Source organism: Symsagittifera roscoffensis, chromosome 6 (assembly GCF_963678635.1).
Source record: "Symsagittifera roscoffensis chromosome 6, txSymRosc1.1, whole genome shotgun sequence".
Lineage (NCBI taxonomy): Eukaryota > Metazoa > Xenacoelomorpha > Acoela > Convolutidae > Symsagittifera > Symsagittifera roscoffensis.
The window spans coordinates 35353027-35376280 of NC_087067.1; the positions used below are offsets into that span (position 1 = coordinate 35353027).

The 23254-nt window shown below is 35.5% G+C and overlaps 3 protein-coding genes across 3 annotated transcripts in view; all 3 read left to right on the forward strand.

Annotated features, from left to right (window-relative positions):
• The window catches only part of LOC134848703 (uncharacterized), a 34837-nt gene extending 25535 nt beyond the window's left edge, over window positions 1-9302 (forward strand). The window contains exons 9-16 of the mRNA XM_063866218.1: window positions 3332-3499; window positions 4248-4372; window positions 6551-6693; window positions 7032-7122; window positions 7368-7405; window positions 7780-7957; window positions 8837-8884; window positions 9067-9302. Of these exons, the coding sequence (XP_063722288.1) occupies window positions 3332-3499; window positions 4248-4372; window positions 6551-6693; window positions 7032-7122; window positions 7368-7405; window positions 7780-7957; window positions 8837-8884; window positions 9067-9219 (944 nt within the window). The 3' untranslated portion in view covers window positions 9220-9302. The remainder of the gene's footprint in view (window positions 1-3331; window positions 3500-4247; window positions 4373-6550; window positions 6694-7031; window positions 7123-7367; window positions 7406-7779; window positions 7958-8836; window positions 8885-9066) is intronic.
• Window positions 9303-9665: 363 nt separating this feature from the next.
• LOC134848419 (adenylate kinase 8-like) lies at window positions 9666-12668 on the forward strand. The gene is made up of 4 exons (XM_063865858.1): window positions 9666-10066; window positions 10624-10761; window positions 11267-11468; window positions 11666-12668. Exons 1-4 carry the CDS (start codon window positions 9872-9874, stop codon window positions 12586-12588), a joined length of 1458 nt encoding a protein of 485 aa, XP_063721928.1. The 5' UTR covers window positions 9666-9871; the 3' UTR covers window positions 12589-12668.
• A 4137-nt stretch (window positions 12669-16805) lies between these two features.
• Window positions 16806-21486, forward strand: LOC134848420 (leucine-rich repeat-containing protein 69-like). Its single transcript, XM_063865859.1, has 3 exons — window positions 16806-17590; window positions 18434-18641; window positions 21080-21486. The coding sequence occupies exons 1-3, from the start codon at window positions 16975-16977 to the stop codon at window positions 21372-21374; spliced, it is 1119 nt and encodes a 372-aa protein (XP_063721929.1). The 5' UTR covers window positions 16806-16974; the 3' UTR covers window positions 21375-21486.
• Window positions 21487-23254: the final 1768 nt, after the last annotated feature.

A 23254-nucleotide genomic window follows, 5' to 3' on the forward strand; every position in this document is an offset into this window, starting at 1 on the left:
GATTAAAAGATAATGTTCAAATTAATTTGATTCGGTGTTCTGTGACTTTTGCGGTGAGTCCCAATATCTTTATCAAACTCCTTGCACACTTTTTTTCTTATCATGCCTGTATGTTTTTTCTTTGACATTTATAAATGTTTGGATTGAGATATTTAAAATTTTTTTTGTGTCATATTTTGTTTTTACTCATCATCTGTTTTATCAAAGTTAAAACCAGAAAAATAAGCTAACAAAGATATGAACTTTTCTTATGTCGAGCTGAAATATCAGGTGATCTAATCCAAACTTGGATTAAAACGGATACTGTTCTTTTACAAAAAGCGTGATCATTACCAAAAAAATTCGAGGGTTTAACTGTAATAAAAGAAAAATTGAAGGAAAAGCAACGCAGTTTAGAGGAACAAATTAAATTTGTTAATAAAAATGGTGACAACCATAACTTTGAGGCGTGTTGTCCTAAGGAAACAGGATTGGAATTGGAAGGAGGCGTTGGAACTTAAATCAGTGACGATTTAAATTACCAGATAATAAATGAAATATTTTCAAACAAAATACAAAGCTTGTTTATTGAGATCAAAGCAAATGCGAAAAACAATTTTTACCATGTGTTTATCCCCTAGCTCAGTTAAAAACAAACTTTTGTTACATATGAAAAATTATTTGGAATCATAGCTTTCCTCCTAATGCAACGCAACTTGTTTGCTGTGAATTCAACATAAGTAGTGTAGGAACTTCGAACAAATATGTTGAGCTATCAAACTGATCGACTCTGAAATTACTAAACACAAAAACAACGACACGTGAAGCAAGTAGATTAAAACTGTTTTTAGACTTTTATTCTATCAATGTGATCTGCTTAAAGATTCCCAGAATAATAATTACGGATCAATATTCTGTGTTACTCTATATGAAACCAAAACAAAACTTGAATAAAAAACTCAAGTGACTTTCCAATACAGAAAATGGAACAAATTGACTAAACTCAAGTTTATACAGAGCCTCAGAGAAATTTTCAGGACAAAATTATCAGATTATTGATACAACTTTAGACACTTCGTTTGTGAAAACGTCCTTAAACGGTGAAATATTTAATGAGCAGGCAGAAAAATAAGCATCTGATAAGTGACAAAAATATTAACAGTACCTAAAGAAGTTTAGCACAGCAGCTAGAAATAATTGCAGGGAGTTTTTCAAAATGGTCAATGAGGTAACCGGTAAAAAGAACCATAAAATAATGAAAAAAATTTCGATGTAAGAACATCGAAAAATTCAATAAATAATTTACATGTAAAAAAAGCAGCATAGCTGAGAATTGGCGACAAATTTTACGAGTAATGGTTTAGGGCCGATTTAAAGATTTTAACTGCTTTAGAGTTTACAAAAGTTAAAATCGAAATATAGTACAGATTGTTTCATTTTGAAATATTTTTTCTTGAAACCGATAGTTAACGAATATAGGCCAGTACTGAGAAATATTCCTTCAAAAATGCTTTGAAAAAGCCATTTTCCAGCGTGCTTAAAAACTGCGAAAAATCATTATAGTTCATAAGGAAGGATCTGAACGTAAACCAGTAAAAATATAAAATAATTTCCCTACTTCCCGCTTTGGGTAAAATATTTGATTAACTAATTCACAATAGAAAAAAAAGCGAGTTTTTCAAGAATCAAAAAACTTTCAGGCAAGGCATAATTCCAATGGATGCCGTAGCGTCTTTTGTCAGAACGATACTTCTTGAGTGGGACAATCAAAAGAAAGCAATGCATTGTACTTTGCTTGACCTAAAAAAAACTTTCGCCACGGTTGATCATATTCAATTTCTAGAAAACTTTTACAATTTTGGTGTTCCCGTTTTTGACTTTTGACATCTTATATTGCAAACAAGGCCACAGTTTAGGTATATTCGTAAACGTATATCGTGTATCATCACTGAACAAAATTTTATATGGAGTGATGCAGTGCTGATCGTATGGTCCTCTTTTGAAGTTATTTTGATAAATGATTTATCTTTTTTTTTGCCGAAGTCACTGCAGTTTTAACTTCAGCATTGAATGATTAATTCGTCAATATCATCAAACATCGCTAAACAAAAATGAGCGTTGGCTGAAAAAACATTCTCATCTTCAATAACAATAAAAAAAACCATGAATTTCAAAAAATTATAAGAAAGTTGTTAGTGAAGCTCAAATGAATCAAAGTGACAGTTAAACAAGGAAAATTTTTATTTAATTAGGATTAACGAAAAACATTTATTTGAGTTTTTTAAATCACGTTTCTATTCTCAGGAAAAGAAAACATTTTCCGGTATTTTCTGTCACATGGGAAAGGTTTTAGACAAGAAACGTTTGATACGTGTATACAAAGCACATTTGTGCAACCTTTTTTTTTCTAAATTAGTGTTTTAAAATCAATTTTTTAAAGAAAAATGTTATGAATCAACTGATCTCAAGAGACTATACAGAACAACGTTCTTGAGGCGTAGTTTCAACACAACAAGATTTGCACGGGCAGCTCACAAAACGTATAAATCTAATGAACTTCACATTTATGAAATTTTTAACAACGTAATAAAGTAAGCCAAAAAATTGCCCGATAGATACTTTACTCAACGTAATAACCCATGAAAACGTAAGTACGATACCAAAACAAAGAGGAAACTCGAAAATTTTCACAACTGATGCAATTTAGAAAAGAACTCATTGCATATAAGGTTAAGAAAAATGCTCAGTTGTGTCTTTAACTATGGAATAAAACGGGATGAGTTTACCCAAAAAAAATCCAAAACAGTCACAAATAAAAATCTCCGTTTTTGGACAACTTCATTTGAACAATGATATTCATTGAACATAATACACAGCTAGGAAATTTAAATATTATCTCAACAGGTTAAGTTCGATATTTTCTCCTTTTTCTTCATTTTTATGAAAGCTCATATTCGTTTGAATTTTTGCGTTCTGGTCGACGCCGATAAAAATCGGAATTAGGTTACTAAAAAATATATTTAATTTTACCGCTCAGAGAAATCTGAAAACTGACCAGAATGTCTCTTGACTATCTCTCAGGCTAATGTTTTATGGTTGTAAATGCGGTAGTTTTATAACTAGCACTACTGGTATACTAGCCTGAAATCAATTTATTATATTATTTGAGTAGATCCGATATAAGTTACCCGAAATACCAAAGAATAAATCGTTGATTATGACCAAAAATAATACTCTGAAATTATGAGTAACTATGTTAAGAAATTTGGGGTCGTTGATGTTGTTATTTGAATTGCAAACAAGGCAGCTCTACCCCAACCAGCAACAAGATTTCTAATTTTAGTTTAACGAGTTGCTTTCAATTGGATTATACATCTCCGATTCATATTGTTAAGAATGTCCCTAAAGATACAAAAGGAGAGGGAACCGAGCATGGCGCAACTGGAACAGAGAGAAACAACAATTGGCTTTGTCGACCCGCAACAGTCATCTCCCCCAAACTACGATGACGCAACAAAAGGTCTGCTTAGTCTGTTGTTATTTTTCAAGGGTATTTTATGGGTGCCCAAATTTTCGAAAAATGTAAGAAGAGGAAACCTTCCGATTGATCTCTGATGCTCTCTAGTGTCCACTAACCACTAAAACTGATTATAATAAACTTACAAAAACAAATCTAAAACAAATGGGAGAACACCATTAGGCCAGGACGGCCCAATTTCAGGTGTCTTTTTATCAGACCCCAACGAGCTTAATTTGGAGCTACAGAAAACGGGACAGAAAAAACGACACCTTACTCCAAAGTTTCAAGATCTGGTTGTAACGTAAAACAAAAATATGTTTTTTTGGCTCTTAAACAAAATTCGCAGACAAAAACTGCGCTTTTGAATTCAAGCAAAAGAGTATTCATATGGTGACGCAAGTTGTGCTGCAGCTCCAACTTTTGTAAACTAAATTCTGGCATCCAAATTTAGCCCAGGAACGGTAAACTATTATTAAGGATCGTGTATAAATTATCTAGCGGGGCAAAGGAGAACAAGTGGAATTATGTATAGAATAAAGGGGTATTTATAAGTTAATGGTCTAAAATCGCAGATTTTTTTTACCAGAGTCCAATGAACACCATAAGAGAAAATTCAAACAATCATTTTTTCCATTTTAAAAAAACAGTTTCAGTCATAAATTTCGGCTCTACAATTTGAATGCATTTATGCTTCATTTTTGGTTACATTAAGCGTTTCAGTCAACTTCTGATGCAATTACTTTTCCAGATGATGCAGCAGCTGAACCGCGTGGGGATTTGGAGGTAGACTACTACCCAAACAACTATGCAGACACACACTGCAAAATATCACAGTGCACTGATGCCGCACTCAGACAAGGATTTATTTGCAAAGCCAGTCACTCTTTCCTTCTTACGTCCAGCAGAACATATCAAATGACAAGTGACAAGCTTATAGCTAAGAGTTTCTATGGGGCAGGGAAATTTCAAAAAAATTAAAAAGTTTTGTCGACTTGTTTTGATGATTTGACCTCTCTCGGAACAACCTAGAGATCCTAATTTTAAAAAAGCTGCGCCACACGCGAAATATGAAAAAACAATCCAAAACAGCGTTTTAATGTATTTTTTTTGAAGGTTACGACTGGTAGTCACCCTTAAGCTGACAGTGACTCTCGTTATTTACTGAGCAAATTTTTTCATACACAATGAGTCTTATGTTAGAATCAATACTTAAATGAATAGCGTTGAAAAAACATTCACCTGTTATTATTTTTCATTAAGTTAACGAGATTTAAAAACGGCCATTTTCGTTTATTTGGGACAATTAACGCCCGAAAAAATTTCACGCTATTAACGCGTAAGCGAAGATTCAAATTAGCCTGGAAATTGTTGCAAATTGGCTGAATGAACCTTATTTGCCATAATTGATTGGCTACTAGGAGCAAAATCTATCACTTTGTATTTTATATGGCGTGTGGCATTTTTTTTCACAAAAAGTCTCAAATTTAGAGAAAAAAAAATTCTTTTTTTTTTTCAAAACTTTTTTCTTGTTATTGCTGCTCCATAGACCTTAGGCAGTCAGAAAATTCAAGGTTTTGCCCCGATACGAACAGTTTTACTTTAGTTTTAGTTTCATTGTCCTTGCTAACTTGTTTTGGAAGACATATCCTCATAAATAAAAAACAATTATTTGGGTTTGTTGCCATTTAAATATGGTTTCGATAATCAGAGGATAGAAAAATTTTCCACCACTAGTATTTTTGACCATTTTTTTGTGTATTCGTTACAGGTTTTTTCAACTCCTCGTTTTTTCTAAGTTAGAGAATTTGCAAAGTTAGAAAAACTTGATAACTATAGTTTCGATTTGGTAAGTTTGAGTTTAACGGGCGTTCTCTTATCACGTATTACTGATCAATATGTCTCATTTTGGGTTCCCAGGCTTTTCACACCGCGCTTTGTAACCCCTTTTTCTTCACCCCATCTTATATAACCCCAGAATTAGATAAGGCCCTTACAATTTAAAATCTTTTTAATAACAACTGTTAGAATCAAAGTGAAACTTGCTTGAAAGGAATTCGGAACCCTAGAGTCGGTAAATATCCAAGCTTTAAAAGCAAAAAATTTTTGCCAAAAAAAAAGAAATAACATGCAAGCTGCTAAATGCGGCTGAGGTTTTGCCCGGTTTTTTTGAGTTTCATATTTTGAGCAGTTCCAGTTCGTAAGGGTTTTGTTCTTACGTTTAAGATAATACTCGTGGCCTGATACCACTAATGGTTGTTTGTATTTGTAAGAATAAATAAAATGGAAGGTCGCTTCAAACAAAGCTCATAGAATGATACAACGATAGTTCTAGTGTTAGGTAATTTGATTTTATTTAAAAAATTTTAACAGTCTCTTGTGGCCTTTAATTAGCACCATGTGGGTTATCGATGTTTTAAATGCGCGGCTTAGGGATTATTTCTTTCAGCTTATAGCAATTAATTAATTTTTGAGATGCTAGAGGTATCAAGTAATTAAGAATGGCTTCTCAGGCCTCAATTAGTAGGAATACTATTGTAGTTGTAACAGGACTTAACTTGCAATTAAATTATCGTTATTAAAAGAGGGTTAAATTGTTGCGGGGTTATCTTGTTTCCGGGCATAAACTAGTGGGTGTAAAAATAAGGGGTTAAATATAATGGGGTTAAAGAGTTGGTAGCTTCAGTGTTTAACTAATGTCAATTTAATTGCTGTCTTAACTATACAGGGGCGTTTTTTTGGGGAATAGAGCTCTTGTTGTTGAACCCGATCATCACGCCGAGCAACTGTTCAATTTCATCAACATTTTTTGAACAATGTATCTTGATAAGGCTAAGTTTGCGCTTCGTGAATGAATTGCTATGCTAACCTCTTTAAGTGTAGTAATTCCTGCGATTCCATTTTTGATACTTTGAATTGATTTTAGGGTGCAGCAAGGTTCTAGAATTTATACTACTTTATTTGAGCATTTGATTTTATATTTTTATTGCAACATCTAGGCTAATTTTTGATATTATCATTGCTTCTCTTAGTCAACAGAATCAGAGTGTGTAGGTGTATGCGATCCTGAGCTTCCAACTGCTGGTGACTTTTGGAATAGTTGCTCTGTTTGCATTTGTGAGACCAGTGAGGGAATTCATCAATGGCGATTCTGATTCGAGCTCCAATTGGCCTCTCATCATGCTGGGCGTCGCATTGTGAGACACGACTCACTTCTACATAACTATCATGTCTATTCTGAAAAAAACTCTAACAATAACTCGGTGCAATCATAAGTTCTGCTAATTGTTCTTATTAGCAATGCTAACAATTGTCGTGTACCTTCTTCCCCTTTCGTTTGCGATGAGCTATCGTCTCATGCATAATACCAAATATGTTTATCAAATTTTCGAGGTTGATTGCAATTAAATTTCAAGCGTTAACAAAACCCGGGGCCCATCTTCATACAAAAATTTCTTGAAAAGTAAACAAACACATTTTTTGAAAGAATATACATTCTTATTTAGCTATCTTTCATTAATTTCCATTTGCTTAGTGGGGTGTTCATTGTGGTATACATAGTGATCATCTGCAGCAAGACAGTCAGACGAAGGGTGCCCTACAACTACATATTCCTCACCATATTCGTACGCAGCACTTCATTCCTATATAGTCACAGCAACAAACCCATCATCACAAAAAATATCAATGGTCTTTTTAACAAGTCTAATCCAAGCTAATCTTTCAGTTCTATCCACCGGGAACGGAGTTTATTGCTTATTTTGGTAATATCGGTTTTGAATTCTGATTGGCTGAAAACTTTTAGGGATTCGGGCTTTCTGGCATTAGGGTTTCCCCAGTCTCTGCGATGAAACAATTTGATATGTTTCAGTCCGTTGCTACTGGATATATGCTGGGCATTCTAGCCAGGTTTAAATGAACCAGCAGCTTATGATAAGCATTTATATCATATCATCATTCTTCGTCAGATCAACTTTGGAAATGAAAAAAAAAAAACGTTTCTCAAGCTAAAAATTTTCTCAAATAAATAATTTTTTCAACAAAATTCAACTGAGGCCATATAAATTTTACTGCCATTGTTTTATTCACTCACCAGTAAGTTTCAACAAAACTCATTGGTCTTCGCGAGGTTGAACGATCACTCCAAAGTCCTTTCAAACACAATCTGAAATCCTAAACGTGTAGAGCCAAAAGTGGAGTCATAAAATTGATATCTATGCGTATTTTTGTATTTTTTGCTGGTTTAAAAAGAACTAATTCTATGTTACGTGTTTGTTGTGCAGCGTAATGAACCAAGTGGCGGTGGCCGAGTCCATGGCGTGTCTGGCTCTAATCTGCTTCTGCATGACCCTCTTTGGCTGCCAGACCAAGATAGCACTGGGGCCCATCTTCATCGTCCTTTTCACCCTCTCCGTGGCCGCACTCAGCCTGGCCATCATGTCCATTTGGACATACAACAATGTGAGCACTATCTTTCACAGCTTTCCGAATTTTTGAAATATAAAGAAATCATTTTTTTAAGGTTCGTAAAACAAGGTTTAACGCATCAAAAAGGTTTTAAGACCATTTATCTACGAGGGATAGGGCCAACAGACGAGCTGATACCAGATAATCTAAGCCAATTAACTTAGCATCAACTAAATGGGTATTTCATTGTTTCTTAAAGATAATGGAGATCTTATAGATTTTTTTTTGAATCATCAAGTCGGATATTATCTCGCAACTTCTGTCTTAGGTTTTTTCAGGATCATGCCTCGATAAGCTGCATAGCTTTTTGCATGATCATTGGTGGGTTTGATTTGTACATGCGGTTTATTGTTTACCTGTCTGTATAATATTACTCTCCTAAATAAATAATCACGAGCTGTACATCTCATAACGGCGAACCGCTGTTGCGCACCTGTTTGGTTATTTTTCCTGGCTGGGCATTGTTGCCTAACCCTTAAGCAACCAGCACGGATCATGTTAGGCCTCGAACATCCGACTTTTCGATTGAGAGGCGGAGGCGTAACCACTTCACCACCGCTCCCCAAAATACTCATGATACTCATGGTTTCGAAATACTCATTGTCTAGAGAATGTTCAAGCCGACCTATAACAAAAACCCGAAACTAAATATTATGATCTCTATTCTATCTATATTTATTTTTCTCGCTCGTCGAACCGTTCAATTAAACAGCTAGCTCAACTATGCTACACACCTTTGAAAAAACTACCTCTCACACTGTTCGATGATAGAGTCTTCGATTTTTTAAACTTTCATTTGTTTTTTTAAACTCATTGCAATTTTGTTGCTTATAAATAAAGCTTATTAGTTCAGTTGCATGTGACATGTTTCAGATGATGCCCTCTGTCTATGCTGCACTCATAGTCGCACTTTTCTCACTGGTAAGTTTTCCTGGCACCGTTGTGAACAGATCTCAAACTGAGTGAGTTGATGATTCGAAAGACTTGGAACTTACGTTAGCCTGTTTCTGCTTCATAGAGAAGAGCAAAAATAATAATTAAAAAAGAGTGACCTGGTCGAGATTCAATCCCCTGACTATGTGTATGTCGTTTCGTGTTGTCAGATTCTGCTGGTGGACACTTGGCTGATCATCAATTCAGGCCACCACGATGTCATGATGGAGGAGTATGTGTTCTGTGCACTCATGCTCTACGTCGACATCATCTACATTTTCCTCTACCTCCTCATGCTGCTAGGTGGATCCAGCAGGAACTAACTCTGCACACTCTAAACTGGAACAAATCAATTACCGAGTCAATAAACGCAGGAATTTTTTCATTGGAAGCAAATTTTTTCAAAGTGGAGTCAATCGTATCAGGAACTGCTTATGTGAAATCTGCTCCCGACCGTCCGAAATCAGATATCCAGAAAATAAACGGAAAAAAATTGTATCTGAAATTTTGAAATGATCAAGGTGCTCTGTTCTAATATTCTAATTCTCATTTGTTTATTTTTCAGTTTGTGATATAATGTGATATAATGGCTAAAATTTCATGAAATTAATTTCAATCGTTTGCCTTTCATAATTAAAAAAAAATTCATTTCGTTGATAATTATGCTTGCTTATTTTTGAACCGTTAAGCAAAACAATTTGCTTTGACGTTTTACTTCATCAGGATAGTGTTTTCAGTCACACAAAATATAAAAACTGCTCGCAAGCCAAACCATGCACGTGCTTTTTAAAGCACGCCAAAACACATAACACATAACGTACAATACACGCTCACTGTAGACTAAACTAAAACCATCCAAAAAACAAACAATTGTTGTCTCAACTTTCATTTGCCAGTACGTATTACCGCAGACAATTCCAAAAATCTTTTATTTTTTTTTGCGCGAATTTGAAAAGTAGTCCGAAAAACTGAAAAATGACGGTGGACCAGACAGCTCGTCCCCTGCGCATCCCCCCTCACTACGGCACATATGCGGAGGAGAAGGGGGTATTTGAGTTGCTGAAGGGGATGCTGCAGAGTGTCATCATCAACAGACCCTCCGACCCCATCCAACACATGCTAGACTGGATAGAACAGGACACACAGGACATACCCGCTATCATTGTGCAGGTCAGTGCGACTAGTCGTAAAGTGTCCCGCCGGCTCTTTTGCGTTTTCTCCACCGTCTATGTTTACTCCGGATCGTTTTCCTTCCCTCGCCTATGAGTTTCCATGCCTATGACATTTTTCTAAATTGTTAAACTACCAAGCATAAAGTTTTTTTCATCTGGTCGGTTACTCAATTCCAAACGCGTTAGGTTTTCATGCATAAACTTATCAGTCACTATATACACCAAGTTTACCTCGCTGTTTTACCGCTCTAGCTACTCTTTGAACTTTCACTTGGTAATATGATATTTAATTATAACTCCAGTTTTTTTCAACAGTTTTTTACAAATCATTATGAGCATATAAACTATAAATAACCAGTTTTGTTGATATCTGAAAAATGGAGAAACGTAAAAACTATCAATTACCAGTTTTGTTCATATCTGACAAAAAAAACCTTTTTTACTGCTGATTTGGTGTTAAAACTCAGCCTCATCAAAAGATTGATCTGTACTGTATGCCATTTTTGTTCCTTGCAATTTACCAAACTCAAACTTTTTTGCCTTCTCTTATTACAGGGCAGGTTTGGATCTGGGCGTCACTCGATTGGGAAGGAGTTGAGCCAGAAGCTAAGGTGTGCTCTGGTGCTGCCTGAAAACCTCCCGGAGGAAGACTCCACCGAAGACGGGGAGAAAGCAAGGGGCATTCTCAGTCAGGTACACAAAACAAGTGTCAAACAAATTTCATTCACTTCAGTTGAAAGATTTGTACTTTGAGCTTTGTTTTGGGAGGGGTATAGATTGACACTAAAAATGGCATATGCGTAGATTGACATTAAAAATGGCATATGCGTAGTGAGTGATTTATGAATAATTTTGCCGACCTTTTTGTTGATCAGCCATTTCAAAGTTTTACAGCTCTGTCGAAACCCTGGAATAGTCAAAATTGCAAACTTTTCTGCCAATAATGTTTGTTATAAAACATTTTCAGAGCATTTTACAAAAGTTTTGACCAAAGCTACTTCTCTTCTCTCAAAATTGGCGCAAAACGCATATTTTGAAAAGCTAAAGAAATTGTTAGCTAAAACTGGCTGTTTGAAATAATTGCAAAAGAAGCCTTTCGGAACGTTTGGCAACCAGAACTGATGAGGGGGGTGGGGAGGGGGGTCAAGCAATTGTTTTCTATGATATTTGGGCTACTTTACACTAATATTTTGCGCAGGGTAAAGCTGTGCCCGACGACCTGATGATCAAACTAGTGAAAAACCGCGTGAACAGTCCCGATGCAGTGCGACGAGGATGGATTCTAGTCGGATTCCCCGAGACGGGAGTGCAAGCCCACATGCTGCAACAGGCGGCAGTCCTCGCAAAGCACTACATAAACTTGCAAATCCCAGACGAAGTAGTCATGGAGCGGGCCAAAGGTATGATCAACCAAAAGTCAAGATCTTTCTCCAGTCCCCTGAATACTGATGAATTGCCGAATTTCAAGAAAATTTAGTCTTCCAAATCACCAAAATGATTAATTGTACTAAAAATTGTATGGTTGTGAGGTTTGTGGAGTTGATGAATGAAAGAAAAGGAGTCCCCTAGTACCGATTGTGATTTGAGTAATATTTAGGTAAAAGAGTTGATCCCGAAACTGGGAATATCTACCACATTACATTCGACTACCCATCGGACGCCGACATCGAGAAACGGCTGATAGCTCCTCCAAATTGCGAAAAAGAAGATTATCTAGTCGATCAGCTTATCAAACATCACCGAAATTCAGTCACTTTGGAATCGGCATACGAGAACTTTTTCAGTCAAGTCAACGCCGACCAGCCGAAAGCAGATGTTCTGATGCAAGTTTTCAATATCATTTCGAAAAAGCAACGATCGGCAGCGCCACATACTCCAAGAATAATTCTACTGGGCCCCAGAGGCGCTGGAAAGTCCGTTCAAAGCGCATTGATAGCCAAGAAATATCGAATTGTGAATGTCAAAGTCGACGATTTGGTCAAAACTCATGTCGCTGGCGAGACTAATATCGGTTTAACCTTGAAACCGTACTACGAGAACAACAAAGAGATTCCGGACAATTTGGTGTTCAAACTTCTGGACGAAAGACTGGGTCAATTGGATTGCGTCGCAAATGGCTGGGTCTTAAATGGGTTCCCAAAGAACGCCTCGCAAGTCGAACGCATGGAGCGAATCGGTTTCAAAGCGAATCGGGTTCTGATGATGGACATACCGACTGACAGTATAATAGAAAGAGTTTGTCAGAGATCGATTGACCCTTTGACGGGCGAAACTTATCACACTTTATACAAACCGGCGCCGACAGTCGAGATCAAACAGAGGCTAAAAGTGCACCCGAGAGATGAAGAATCGGTTGTTCAGATGGAGTTGAACGAATTTCACGCGAATAAAGAAGATTTGATCGACTACTTTCAGACAAACGACAACCGACTTCAAATCGTGAATGCAGACCAAGATACGCACAGTGTGTTCGAAACGATCGAGTCGATGATTTGTAACCCCATTCCAGCAAAAATATGAAATAAAACACAATATTATGATCAATAGCAAAGCACCCCGTTATTACAACTTTGTTGAAAAATAAATAATTGCAGCTAGAATTTTCAACACAGTAAGAAAAAACAACAATCTCAACTATCTACCTAGCATAAACTGGAGACTAAAATTTCACATAAGCTGAAAACTCAGCGTCTGGGTTGACAAAGCTATTCGCAAAATTTTCGATTCACTTATCTAGAACACGCTCTATTTAGGATCTGAAAATCTAATTTTCAAATCTGGAATGGGTTATGAAATGTTAAAACATCGAATGTATTCTGTCTTTAAGAAAAAGGGATCTTTCAGACCTAACGTCAGATTTGATATGTTGTTTTTCATGACTTTTTCAGATCAGAAAAAAAGGACATTTTTCGGAATTACAATATGTTCAGATCTATATTTTTGTCGCCTTGCTTACTTCAGATCTGAAATTATCCTCAAATCTGACACAATTTTAACTATTTTAAGCATTTTAGTTCTTCATAGTTTCTGTATGACACTAGCAGATACTTAGCGAAAACTCCCATCGTCACATCTCCTAAGAAACTGGTATGAAAAATGTCTCACCGGCAGTTTCTACCAATACTTTATTTTAACTCTTATGATGGGCAGGTTTCTCTTAAAAACAAAAACCAAAAGCCAGGGGCGGATCTAGGGTTTTCTCGAGAGGGGGGAGCGGATTTTCAAAAAAGCGAATGAAAGTTTGAACGCCCTTTTTTTAGGTCGGCTAAATTGATTTTCTGAGCTCTCCTAAATCACTATAAAGACCCGAACAGGCATTTTGAAAAAAAACAGACCAGCGTTTTGAGGCAGATTTTGGGAAAAATTTGACCAAAAAAATTGCTTTTTTGACGCAAGCTCCCCCTCAAAAGTATATTTTGGCGCCCAAGCCGCCGTTAGAAAATTTTTAGGACCAGTGTGCCAAAAATGGATGTCTCAAAATAGTACAAAGGAGGACCCTTTGGATCAACAGGGGGTCGAATTCATGAGGAGGGGGGGGGGTCCGCCCCCCGCCTCCCCTCCTATATCCGTGGGTGCCAGAAGCCATTTTTAACTCTTGAGGTCAGTAGCTCTACCTGGGAAAGTAAGGAAGAAGAATACACCTAGCAATGTAACTTCAGCTGATACTGTTTGGTGCTTTCTGACAGCACTGGATAATGGATATCAAAAAAATAGTTAGCTCATGTGCAAGCAGCACAGAATGTACCGACCACTACTAAAATGGAAAAATTAGACCAGATTTTCCCCAACTTGAAACACTTTTTTTGAACTTTTGAAACGAACTTCTTTGATTTAATTAAATTATTTCGGGAAAAACAAAATTAAGCCACATGTTCTCGTCACTTGTTATGTGGTCGAGGACAAAGACAAACAAATCAGTTTCAGATCTGATAAAAACCTTAATTTAGAATTAATATTCAGAACTGAGTTTTTGTCTCCTTGCTTATTTCAGATCTGAAATGAATTTTTACGCAAAAATGAGATGAAAAAACTTTTTCAGAATCTTGATAGCCCCAAAACGAAGGAAATTCATCAATTCCATTAAAAAACAGTGAAGCAAACTATCCAGAGCTATGAATTGCCAAACTCATTTGGTAATTGAATCAAGGATGATGAGAAAGCTGACTAATTTAACTAGAAGTTTCAACTTTAGGCGTCCAACAAAACACACACTCTCCAATTTCAATGTTCAGCAAATCTACTGCTCTGTGAACTGACACCAAAAAGGTTCAATGCAGGTATTTCACTCACCTAGAAAAGTTTGAAGCATATTTTTGTTCGCAATCGGTAAACTTTTATGATCCAGTAAAACACCTGTATGGGCCTGAAAGACTAGTGCATACAATCAACCCTATTTTAATTAGGATAATAATGAAAATATCTCGAAAGCTGAATTTCCACGGGGCTTGAAACAAAAGCCAATGTCATTCCTGTATTCAAAAATGGAGATACAGCCGATCCAATCAAGTAACATCCAATTTCCATAAGACGCTCTTCTAAACACACCAAAATAATCAGATTCTATCATGATAAGCTTATTGTAGCAGCAGCAGCATTTTCAGAACTATTGAAAGCGTTTTGTTCATTTTCACATCCCATTCTCCAACATAAATTGGGAATCTTAATTTTAAACCAATAGCAACTTATCTAGTAAATTCTTTTCCAAGAAACATGCAGCAGCAAACAATTGCAATTGGCGTGTTTAGATTGGCTCAAAATGGAGCAAGTTGTCCCTCAGAGTATTGTACTAGGACCTCTGCTGTTTAACTTTTAGTTTAATGATATGCCAGAAACAATAGAGAAGTCATGTAATCTTGTACAGTAAGCCGATGATACAACACTCCTAAGTTTTTACTCAAATCCGATATCGGCAACTCAAATCTTTGAATCTAGTTTCAACAGAATACCCTCAAATTTTCATTTAAACTAATTAATGACAAGTGTACAATACTAATGGTAAAGTGACTGCAAAAGTTGATGAAACAATACACTAATTCTCTCTTTCTCTATAAAGACCAGTTGTCAGGGGTGCAGACGTTTAATTTCTTTCTTTATCAAAAGTCTTGACAAAATCTGAAAAAAATTTAGCGTTTGTTGCAAAAAGGAGTTGATTTGATTTCTCTGATTTGATTTGTTTAAATTTTTAGGCTTTCAGGGATTTTCTTTGGTAGAATTTGGGTTATAATGGTTTTTTCAATCATGTCCATTTGCAATGTTTTTTTTATCAGTCTTAGTTGGATTACTTCATGTGCTCTTGACATCCAGTTATCTGTAAGGCTCACATTCAGAGTTGACTAAAGTAATCAGAAATGTGCGAAATTAAAATATATATATATCTTCAAAAACGAAAAACGATTAAATGTGAGCGGGTGAAGTGACCAATCACTCGAATACAATTACTCTTTTTTTTTCAATTAAGACAAGTGATTTAACCCCATGATATTTTTGGTCATTAGTTCATTGTATTCATTTTATATTTCTTTGAGGTTGATTATCGATATTTGTAGGAAAACTTGTTGACTTTCGCCAACTTAAAAAATCAGTTTTATGTGAATATTACCAGGAGTAGCTAGTTGCTGTTCAAGTAGCACAGAAAATTACAACATCTTGTTCAAATTTTTTTTTTCAGCTGAAAATTTTTTCTAAAAAAAGTTTGCATCGTTTTTGATTAGTTGTACGTTGAGCCAAACTTCCCAAAACTTAACACAGACATGGTAGGACAGACATAATAGATTACCCTAATGTCTTTAGGTTTTTTCTAAAGAAAAAAAATGTTGTCAAGTGAGTGACCATTGTTGCTTCAAACATTTTATTTCCTGGATTAAAACTTAATTTTTTACTGCTTAAAATATTAGTTTTGTTGTAAAAAAAACTTTTATTCGCGTGCTTCACTCACTAGAACTTAAGACAAGAGGCAGAAGTTTCAATTCACTTTTCAAAAAACCGAGAAAAGGTCTGAGAACGTTTTTACGCTGCAAGTAAAGTTTTGAAAAAACGGGTCAAAAAGCCGTTTTTGGGCAAGTTTTGGAAAGTTTCGACCTAAACCTTGCGTTTTTTTTTCGGCGACGATTTCCTTCAAAATCAGTATATATTGGCGCCAAAGGCGCCTTAGAATATTTTTAGGGTTGGTCGGCCAAAAATGGATGACATGAAACAATACAAAAGGGGTAAGACTTTGGTTGGTGAGGGGGTCAAATCACTGAGGGGGGGATTATTATAAAAATGATAATGTCAGTAAAATGAAATTATTAATATTATTATAATCATAATCATAATCATAATAATAATTTTATTTTTTTGACAATCATTTTTAAATTAAATTGTTCATAATAGTAATCAAATTCACACTAAATTGGTTTCAGACTGTTTATTAGCAGGGCAGAAATATTGTAAGGATAGAACTTCATTAGACCAGAAGGCACGTTTCTAGCGTCTCCGAAAGGAAAATATTTTTAATTTTTTCATTTTATAAAAAAGGAGGAAACTGAAAGATTAAAAAAGTAAACAGCATCGGAGCGTTCAAAAATTTGCCGTTTTTCTCAATATTTTTATACAAAAAAAACTATAACTCGGTTTTTGTCTCAAAGTATCCCTCAATAGAAAAATACTTCGGTCTCTTTACAATCGGTAACTTAATACAGATCGCATGGTAGCAAACTGCACGTGAATTAATTCTGCATGTATTTGGACAGCCAAAACATCTGCTGAATACAGTAATACATTTACTGCACCATAGAATTTTTGTCAAACAATAAAACGCATAAATGAGATGGATCGTTTTTGATCGAACACGCTTTTCAGTTTGTCAGTGCTTATTATTAAGCTTCATAGCTTTTTGAAAAAAAAACTGTATTTTTGAATCAAATAATGGGTTTAAATAGCAATTATTTTTTGCCAGCTGTTAGATCTGGAGCAATTAGCATCAACTTGTTCAGCAGAAACTTAGAAGAGTTTCCGGAAGACCTTATCAAATTGTCAGGCACATTAGAAAAACTGAACATCAAGAAGAACTGCATAACCGATTTGCCACGTCAGTTTTCCTTGCTGCAGAAGTTAACTGTGTTACACCTTGGCCATAACAAATTTGAAATTTTTCCTGAAAGTATTTCCAGATTACGTAATCTAGAGACCCTTCACATGCATGATAATTGCATAACTACCATACCAGAGAGTTGCATCGGCAGACTGGGAAAGTTGAAAGTTTTGAACCTCAACTCGAACAAAATCGAAACTATTCCTTCTGATATCGGTTTTCTCGAAAATTTGAGGTTTTTGTCAATCGAGAAAAACAGACTGAAAACGTTTCCGAATGAAATTGCGCATTGCGATAGTTTGGAGGAAATCCACGCCTCGGAAAACGAGTTAGTCAGCCTTCCGATTGGTTTTGGCTATCTAGGAAAACTAAAGAAGTGTATTTTGAGGAAGAACCTTCTGCAAGATTTGCCAGAGACGTTTGGGAAATTGACGAGCTTGAAATGTCTAGGTTGGTTATGAATAAATGATTTCTGTTTGTTTGGCTTCTTAACTAATTTTCAATCAAATCTTTTAATTTATAAAAACTTACTTTTACTCCAAAATACTGATTAAACTTACAATACATTTGAAAAAAATCAACCGAGAATAGTTGGATTACTGTTTTTGAATTTTAAGAAGTTCAAATTTCTAAAAAGATGAATTTTTGATGTTCATTTTTCAATATTTACCATGGACCAGTGGCGGATTTAGGATTATATTGAGAAAAAATGGGAGGGGGAGCGTATTGAGAAAAATTTTGACAAAAACAAAGATTTATTTACAATAAGAAAATAAACAAAATTAAACAAAATTGGGTCTTCGATTTTTTGAGGCAAATCTATCGATGACCTCTTCCACTTTGATTTCTACATCTTTGTGCTATGATCGCTCAGCAGTGCATACCGTCACTGGGAGGGTAGCACCAATCTGGAGCAAAGCAAAAATTACTGGCATTGTGGCTTTGTGACACACTCTGAAGGAAGCATTTTCACCTCTTGAATTTTCACACCTGATATAAAGACCAAAGACACCCACGCCGAAGCGCCCTTTGAAAAAATTAAGTAAAATGTCCAAAGGGGCGACCCTTTGGTATTTGCTAGCGTCCAATGCCTGAGAAAAAGCGTCCGCTTCCCCCGCCCACCCCCCTAAATCCGCCCCTATCATGGACCAAGTTCCGATTGGTTTGTTTTAGCTAATTTTTCATACATAATTAAACAGGTGGTGTACAAGCAAGTAAAAACACCTAATTTTGAGTAATTAGGTGTTTCTTACTTGTAACAATTTGTTCTAATTTTTAAAAAATAAATTGTAGATTTGGCGGCTAATGACATCCGGATCTTCCCAACTAAGTTCCACCAACTTCGGCTGCGTGAGCTGTATGTAGAGTGCAACCAGTTGATCGTGGAGAGACCAGTGAGAAGTGTGCAGGAGGACGAAATCATGACTCTGAAGGAATTAGCCTCCAGGACTTGTCTAAAAGAGCTGTCACAGACCAATTCACTACTGAGGAGAACCATCAAGTAAGTATGCATTCAAATTATAATTAAATGTTTTTGTTTCCTGCTTAAAAAAGCAAAAAAAATGTCCCATAAGATTTTCTGGGTCTTATGCACTAAACGGCCCAAAATCATTATTTCTACATCTCTTGAACTGAAATTAATGTGGTTGAATTTGATTGGCTAATTAGCCAATCAAGTTCCATTGACACTTTCTGCCATTTCAAATGAAATAATTCTGCCATTTCAAGCAGATAAAACGATTAGCCGAATTATTAATTTGATTTTTTGTTATGTCAAGCCATTTTATTAAGTTTTTCTTGTCTGGGCAAGGTTTCACAAGTAACTCAAAATTAATTTGATTCTTTTACACAGTTCCATCTTATTGGAAATTTCGGCTAATACTTTTATCTGCTGGAAAGGTTGATCGGAATGCCTGACCGTCTAACTTGAATTTGATAGGCTAAAATTACCCAATCAAATTCGATCGCATAATTTCCAGCTTACGATGTAGAAAATTTGATTTTGGGCCGTTTAGTGCATAAGACCCAATTTTCGATTTATCATTTTGAATTTTTGATCTCTATTATAATTTTTGATGAATAATGAGTTGTTGTTCCGACTTTCGATACGAAAGTAACGGAATATTTGTGCTCGGGTGGGTTTTTTTATTCTTCAGACTAATTTCGACTTTATAACTAGCCATTTTTGACGGATTTTTTTAATATCATTCAAAAGGTATTGTAGTCCTGAGCTCAAATTTGAAAAGATATTTCACCTGTGATCATTTTCCAAAAAGTTAAAGGGGTTTAAAGACTGCCATTTTGGCCAGTTTGAGACAATTAACGCGTGATATATTTCGCGCTATTAACGTGTAAGCGGAGATTTTATCCGTCTTAGAAATTGTTCTAAATTGGTTGAAAGAAGCTTATTTGCCATAATTGATTTGTTACAAGGAGCTAAATCTATCTGCTTGTACTTTATATGGCGTGTGGGGTGATGGTTTTCATAAAAATATTCAAATAAAAAAAATTCATTTTATTTTATTACATTTAATTTTTCAATGTTATTACTGCTCCACAAAACCTTAAAAGGCAGTCGGAACATTCAGGTCTTTGCCCTGATACGAGCAGTCTTGTTGTTCCGACTTTCGATACGAAAAAACCGGAATATTTGTGCTCGGGTTGGGTTTTTTTTCTCTTCAGACATATTTCGACTTTTTAACTAGCCATTTTTGACGGAATTTTTTATATCATTCAAAAGGTATTGTTGTCCTGAGCTTCAATTTGAAAAGATTTTTCAGCTGTGATCATTTTTCGTAAAATTATGAGGGTTTAAAGATTGCCATTTTGGCCATTTTGACCAATTTGGGACAATTAACGCGCGATATAATTCGCGCTATTAACGCGTAAGCGGAGATTTAATCAGTCTTATAAATCGTTCCAAATTGGTGAACGAAGCTTATTTGCCATAATTAGATTGTTACGAGGAATGAAATCTCTCTTTTTGTTCCGACTTTCGACACGAAAGTAACGGAATATTTGTGCTCGGGGTGGGTTTTTTTTTCTTCAGACAAATTTCGACTTTTTAACTAGCCATTTTTGACGGAATTTTTTTTATATCATTCGAAAGGTGTTGTTGTCTTGAGCTCAAATTTGAATAAATATTTCACCTGTGATCATTTTTCGTAAAATTATGGGGATTTAAAGATTGCCATTTTGGCCAATTTGGAACAATTAACGCGCGATATATTTCGCGCTATTAACGCGTAAGCGGAGAGTTAATCCGTCTTAGAAATCGTTCCAAATTGGTTAAAAGAAGCTTATTCGCCATAATTGGTTTGTTGCAAGGAGCAAAATCTATCCTCTTGTACTTTGTATGGCGTGTGGGGGGATGATTTTTATTTAAAAAATTCAAATTTTAGAAAAAATTTTTTTTTTCATTTTATTTTTTCTTACATTTAGTTTTTTAATGTTATTACTGCTCCATAAACCTTAAAAGGCAGTCGGAACATTCAGGGCTTCGCCCTGATACGAGCAGTCTTGTTGTACTTTATATGGCGTGTGGGGGGATGATTTTCATAAAAAATTTCAAAATTTAGAAAAAAAAATTTTCGTTTTATTTTATTTCATTTAATTTTTTTAATGTTATTACTGCTGCTCCATAAACCTTAAAGGCAGTCGGAACATTCAGGGCTTCGCCTTGATACGAGAAGTCTTGTTTCAATTTCAATTTTGATTTCTAATGCTCTAAATTAACCATGCTTCATGTTTCGATTGAAAATATTTGGTTCGTTTGAACTAATTATTTGATAAATACGACAAATAGATAGTGTAATAGCATAACTAATACCAGCATTCTATATTTTATGCCTTCTCGCCCCATTGAACCAATTAGAATGTTTCTCGCTCCAATTCGCACTAATTTTGGAATGCTATAATGACTCACTCGAGTATGTTTAGACACTACCCTGCCCTGCGTGAAATGTTATCTCTGGCCAGCAAGTGTGCCATGTGCAACAGTCTCTTCCTCAACACATGGCTAGAGTGCGTGCACTTCATCGACAGCAGGCAAATCGTCGGCTCACCTCCCGTCGGCCCAAATGCCAACAAGTCCAAAATACCTGTGCGAGCTCTGCTCTGTTCGTACAAATGTTTCAACGCACAGCCGAGTGATGGCGACTCGAAACAACCTGTCTCCTACTACGGAGTGGCTTTTCCTGCAAGTGCACCACCGTCTGCTAACACCATCAATTAACTTTCCAATTCAATCCTAATAATGGTTAAAAACTACATAATCATCGAAAGAGAATGTTATAATTGACTTCTGGTTTGCTTCTAAAGTTGTAGTGATTGCTCTAGTTTAAGTCTTCTCGAACGAAGGTTTTATCAGATGATTCTTACAAGGAGTTTAACTGAGCTTTACCGTCAACTATTAAGCAATATATGCAAGTCTGCTGTAGATACATATAAATCGAATCAAATTTTCCCATGCAGGAAAGTGAGTGCGGTCTATGTGAATATTTTTCCATGTAATGTTTTCCACCCGTCTCATTGCTCTAAATAAACTGAGTGAGCAACCATCCTTCTAAATTTGAATAGCAATTTTACCAACTTTAAACAACAAGACGAGCATCTAAAAAAAGACTGCTCGTATCAGGGCGAAGCCCTGAATGTTCCGACTGCCCTGTAAGGTCTATGGAGCAGAAGTAACATGAAAATTGAAAAAATCATAATAAATTTTTATAAGAAAAAAATTAAAGAGTTTTGTTAAATCATCCCCCCACACGTCATTTTAAGTACAAAGTGATAAATTTTGCTCCTAATAACAAACAATTATGGCATATAAGCTTCCTTGAACCAATTTGGAACAATTTCTAAGACGGATTAAATCTCGCTTACGCGTTAATAGCGCTAAATATATCGCGCGTTAATTGTCCCAATTTGGGGAAAATGGCAACCCCCATAACTTTACGAAAAAGGATCACAGGTAAAACGTCTTTTCAAGTTTAAGCTCAGGACAACAATACCTTTCGAATGACATAAAAATATATTCGTCAGAAATAGCTAGTTAAAAAGTCGAAATAAGTCTGAAGAATAAAAAACCCACCCCGAGCACAAATATTCCGTTACTTTCGTATCGAAAAACGGAACAACAAGACTGCTTGTATCAGGGCGAAGCACTGAATTTTCCGACTGCCTTTTAAGGTTTTTGGAGCAGTAATAACATTTAAAAATTAAATGTAATAAAACAAAATTAAAATTTTTTTTCTTCTAAAATTTAATTTTTTTAAAACAAAAATCATCCCACCACACGCCATATGAAAGACAAAAGGATAAATTTTGCTCTTTTTAACAAATCAATTATGACAAATAAGCTTCTTTTAACCAATTTGGAACGATTTCTAATACGGATTAAAACATCGCGCGTTAATTGTCCCAAATTGGCCGAAGTGGCAATCTTCAATCCCCCGTAACTCTACAAAAAAGATCAGAGGTAAAATATCTTTTCAAATTTTAACTCAAGACAACAATACCTTTCGAATGATAAAAAAAATCCGTCAAAAATGGCTAGTTAAAAAGTCGAAATTTGTCTGAAGAAAAAAAACCCATCTCGAGCACAAATATCCCGTTAATTTTGTTTCGAAAGTCAGAACAACAAATGTGAATTTAATTTATGGGAATTTTAGCAGGGTTCTATCATTACTAGGCCAAAATGTGCACTGGATAAGCGCACAGTTTTGTGTCTCTATTTTTGGGATTCCAGAGACAAACCTATAAACATGTTACAAAATGTAATTGGATTCCACTTGCAAAACTTCCATTGATTCAGTGTGCAAAGACCTGTAACATAAATTTTGTCTGCACATAAAGTCGCAAAATGTAAGTAAAATTTGCAAATGTTAGAAGAAACTCCAAAATTATTTGCGGAATCCGCAAATATAAGCGGATTCTGCAACCCGTAAGTGGATTCCGAAATTTGTTTATTAATGAACTTGCTTACGAACTATTAAAAGCTGGACCTAGAATTATTATCTATAGAAAAGCTGCAATTAAAAGCAAGGACCTATCCATTGTCAGCCACAAACAAATCTTAAAACATTGGTTAACTAAATCGGTGGATGTCATCCTTTGGTA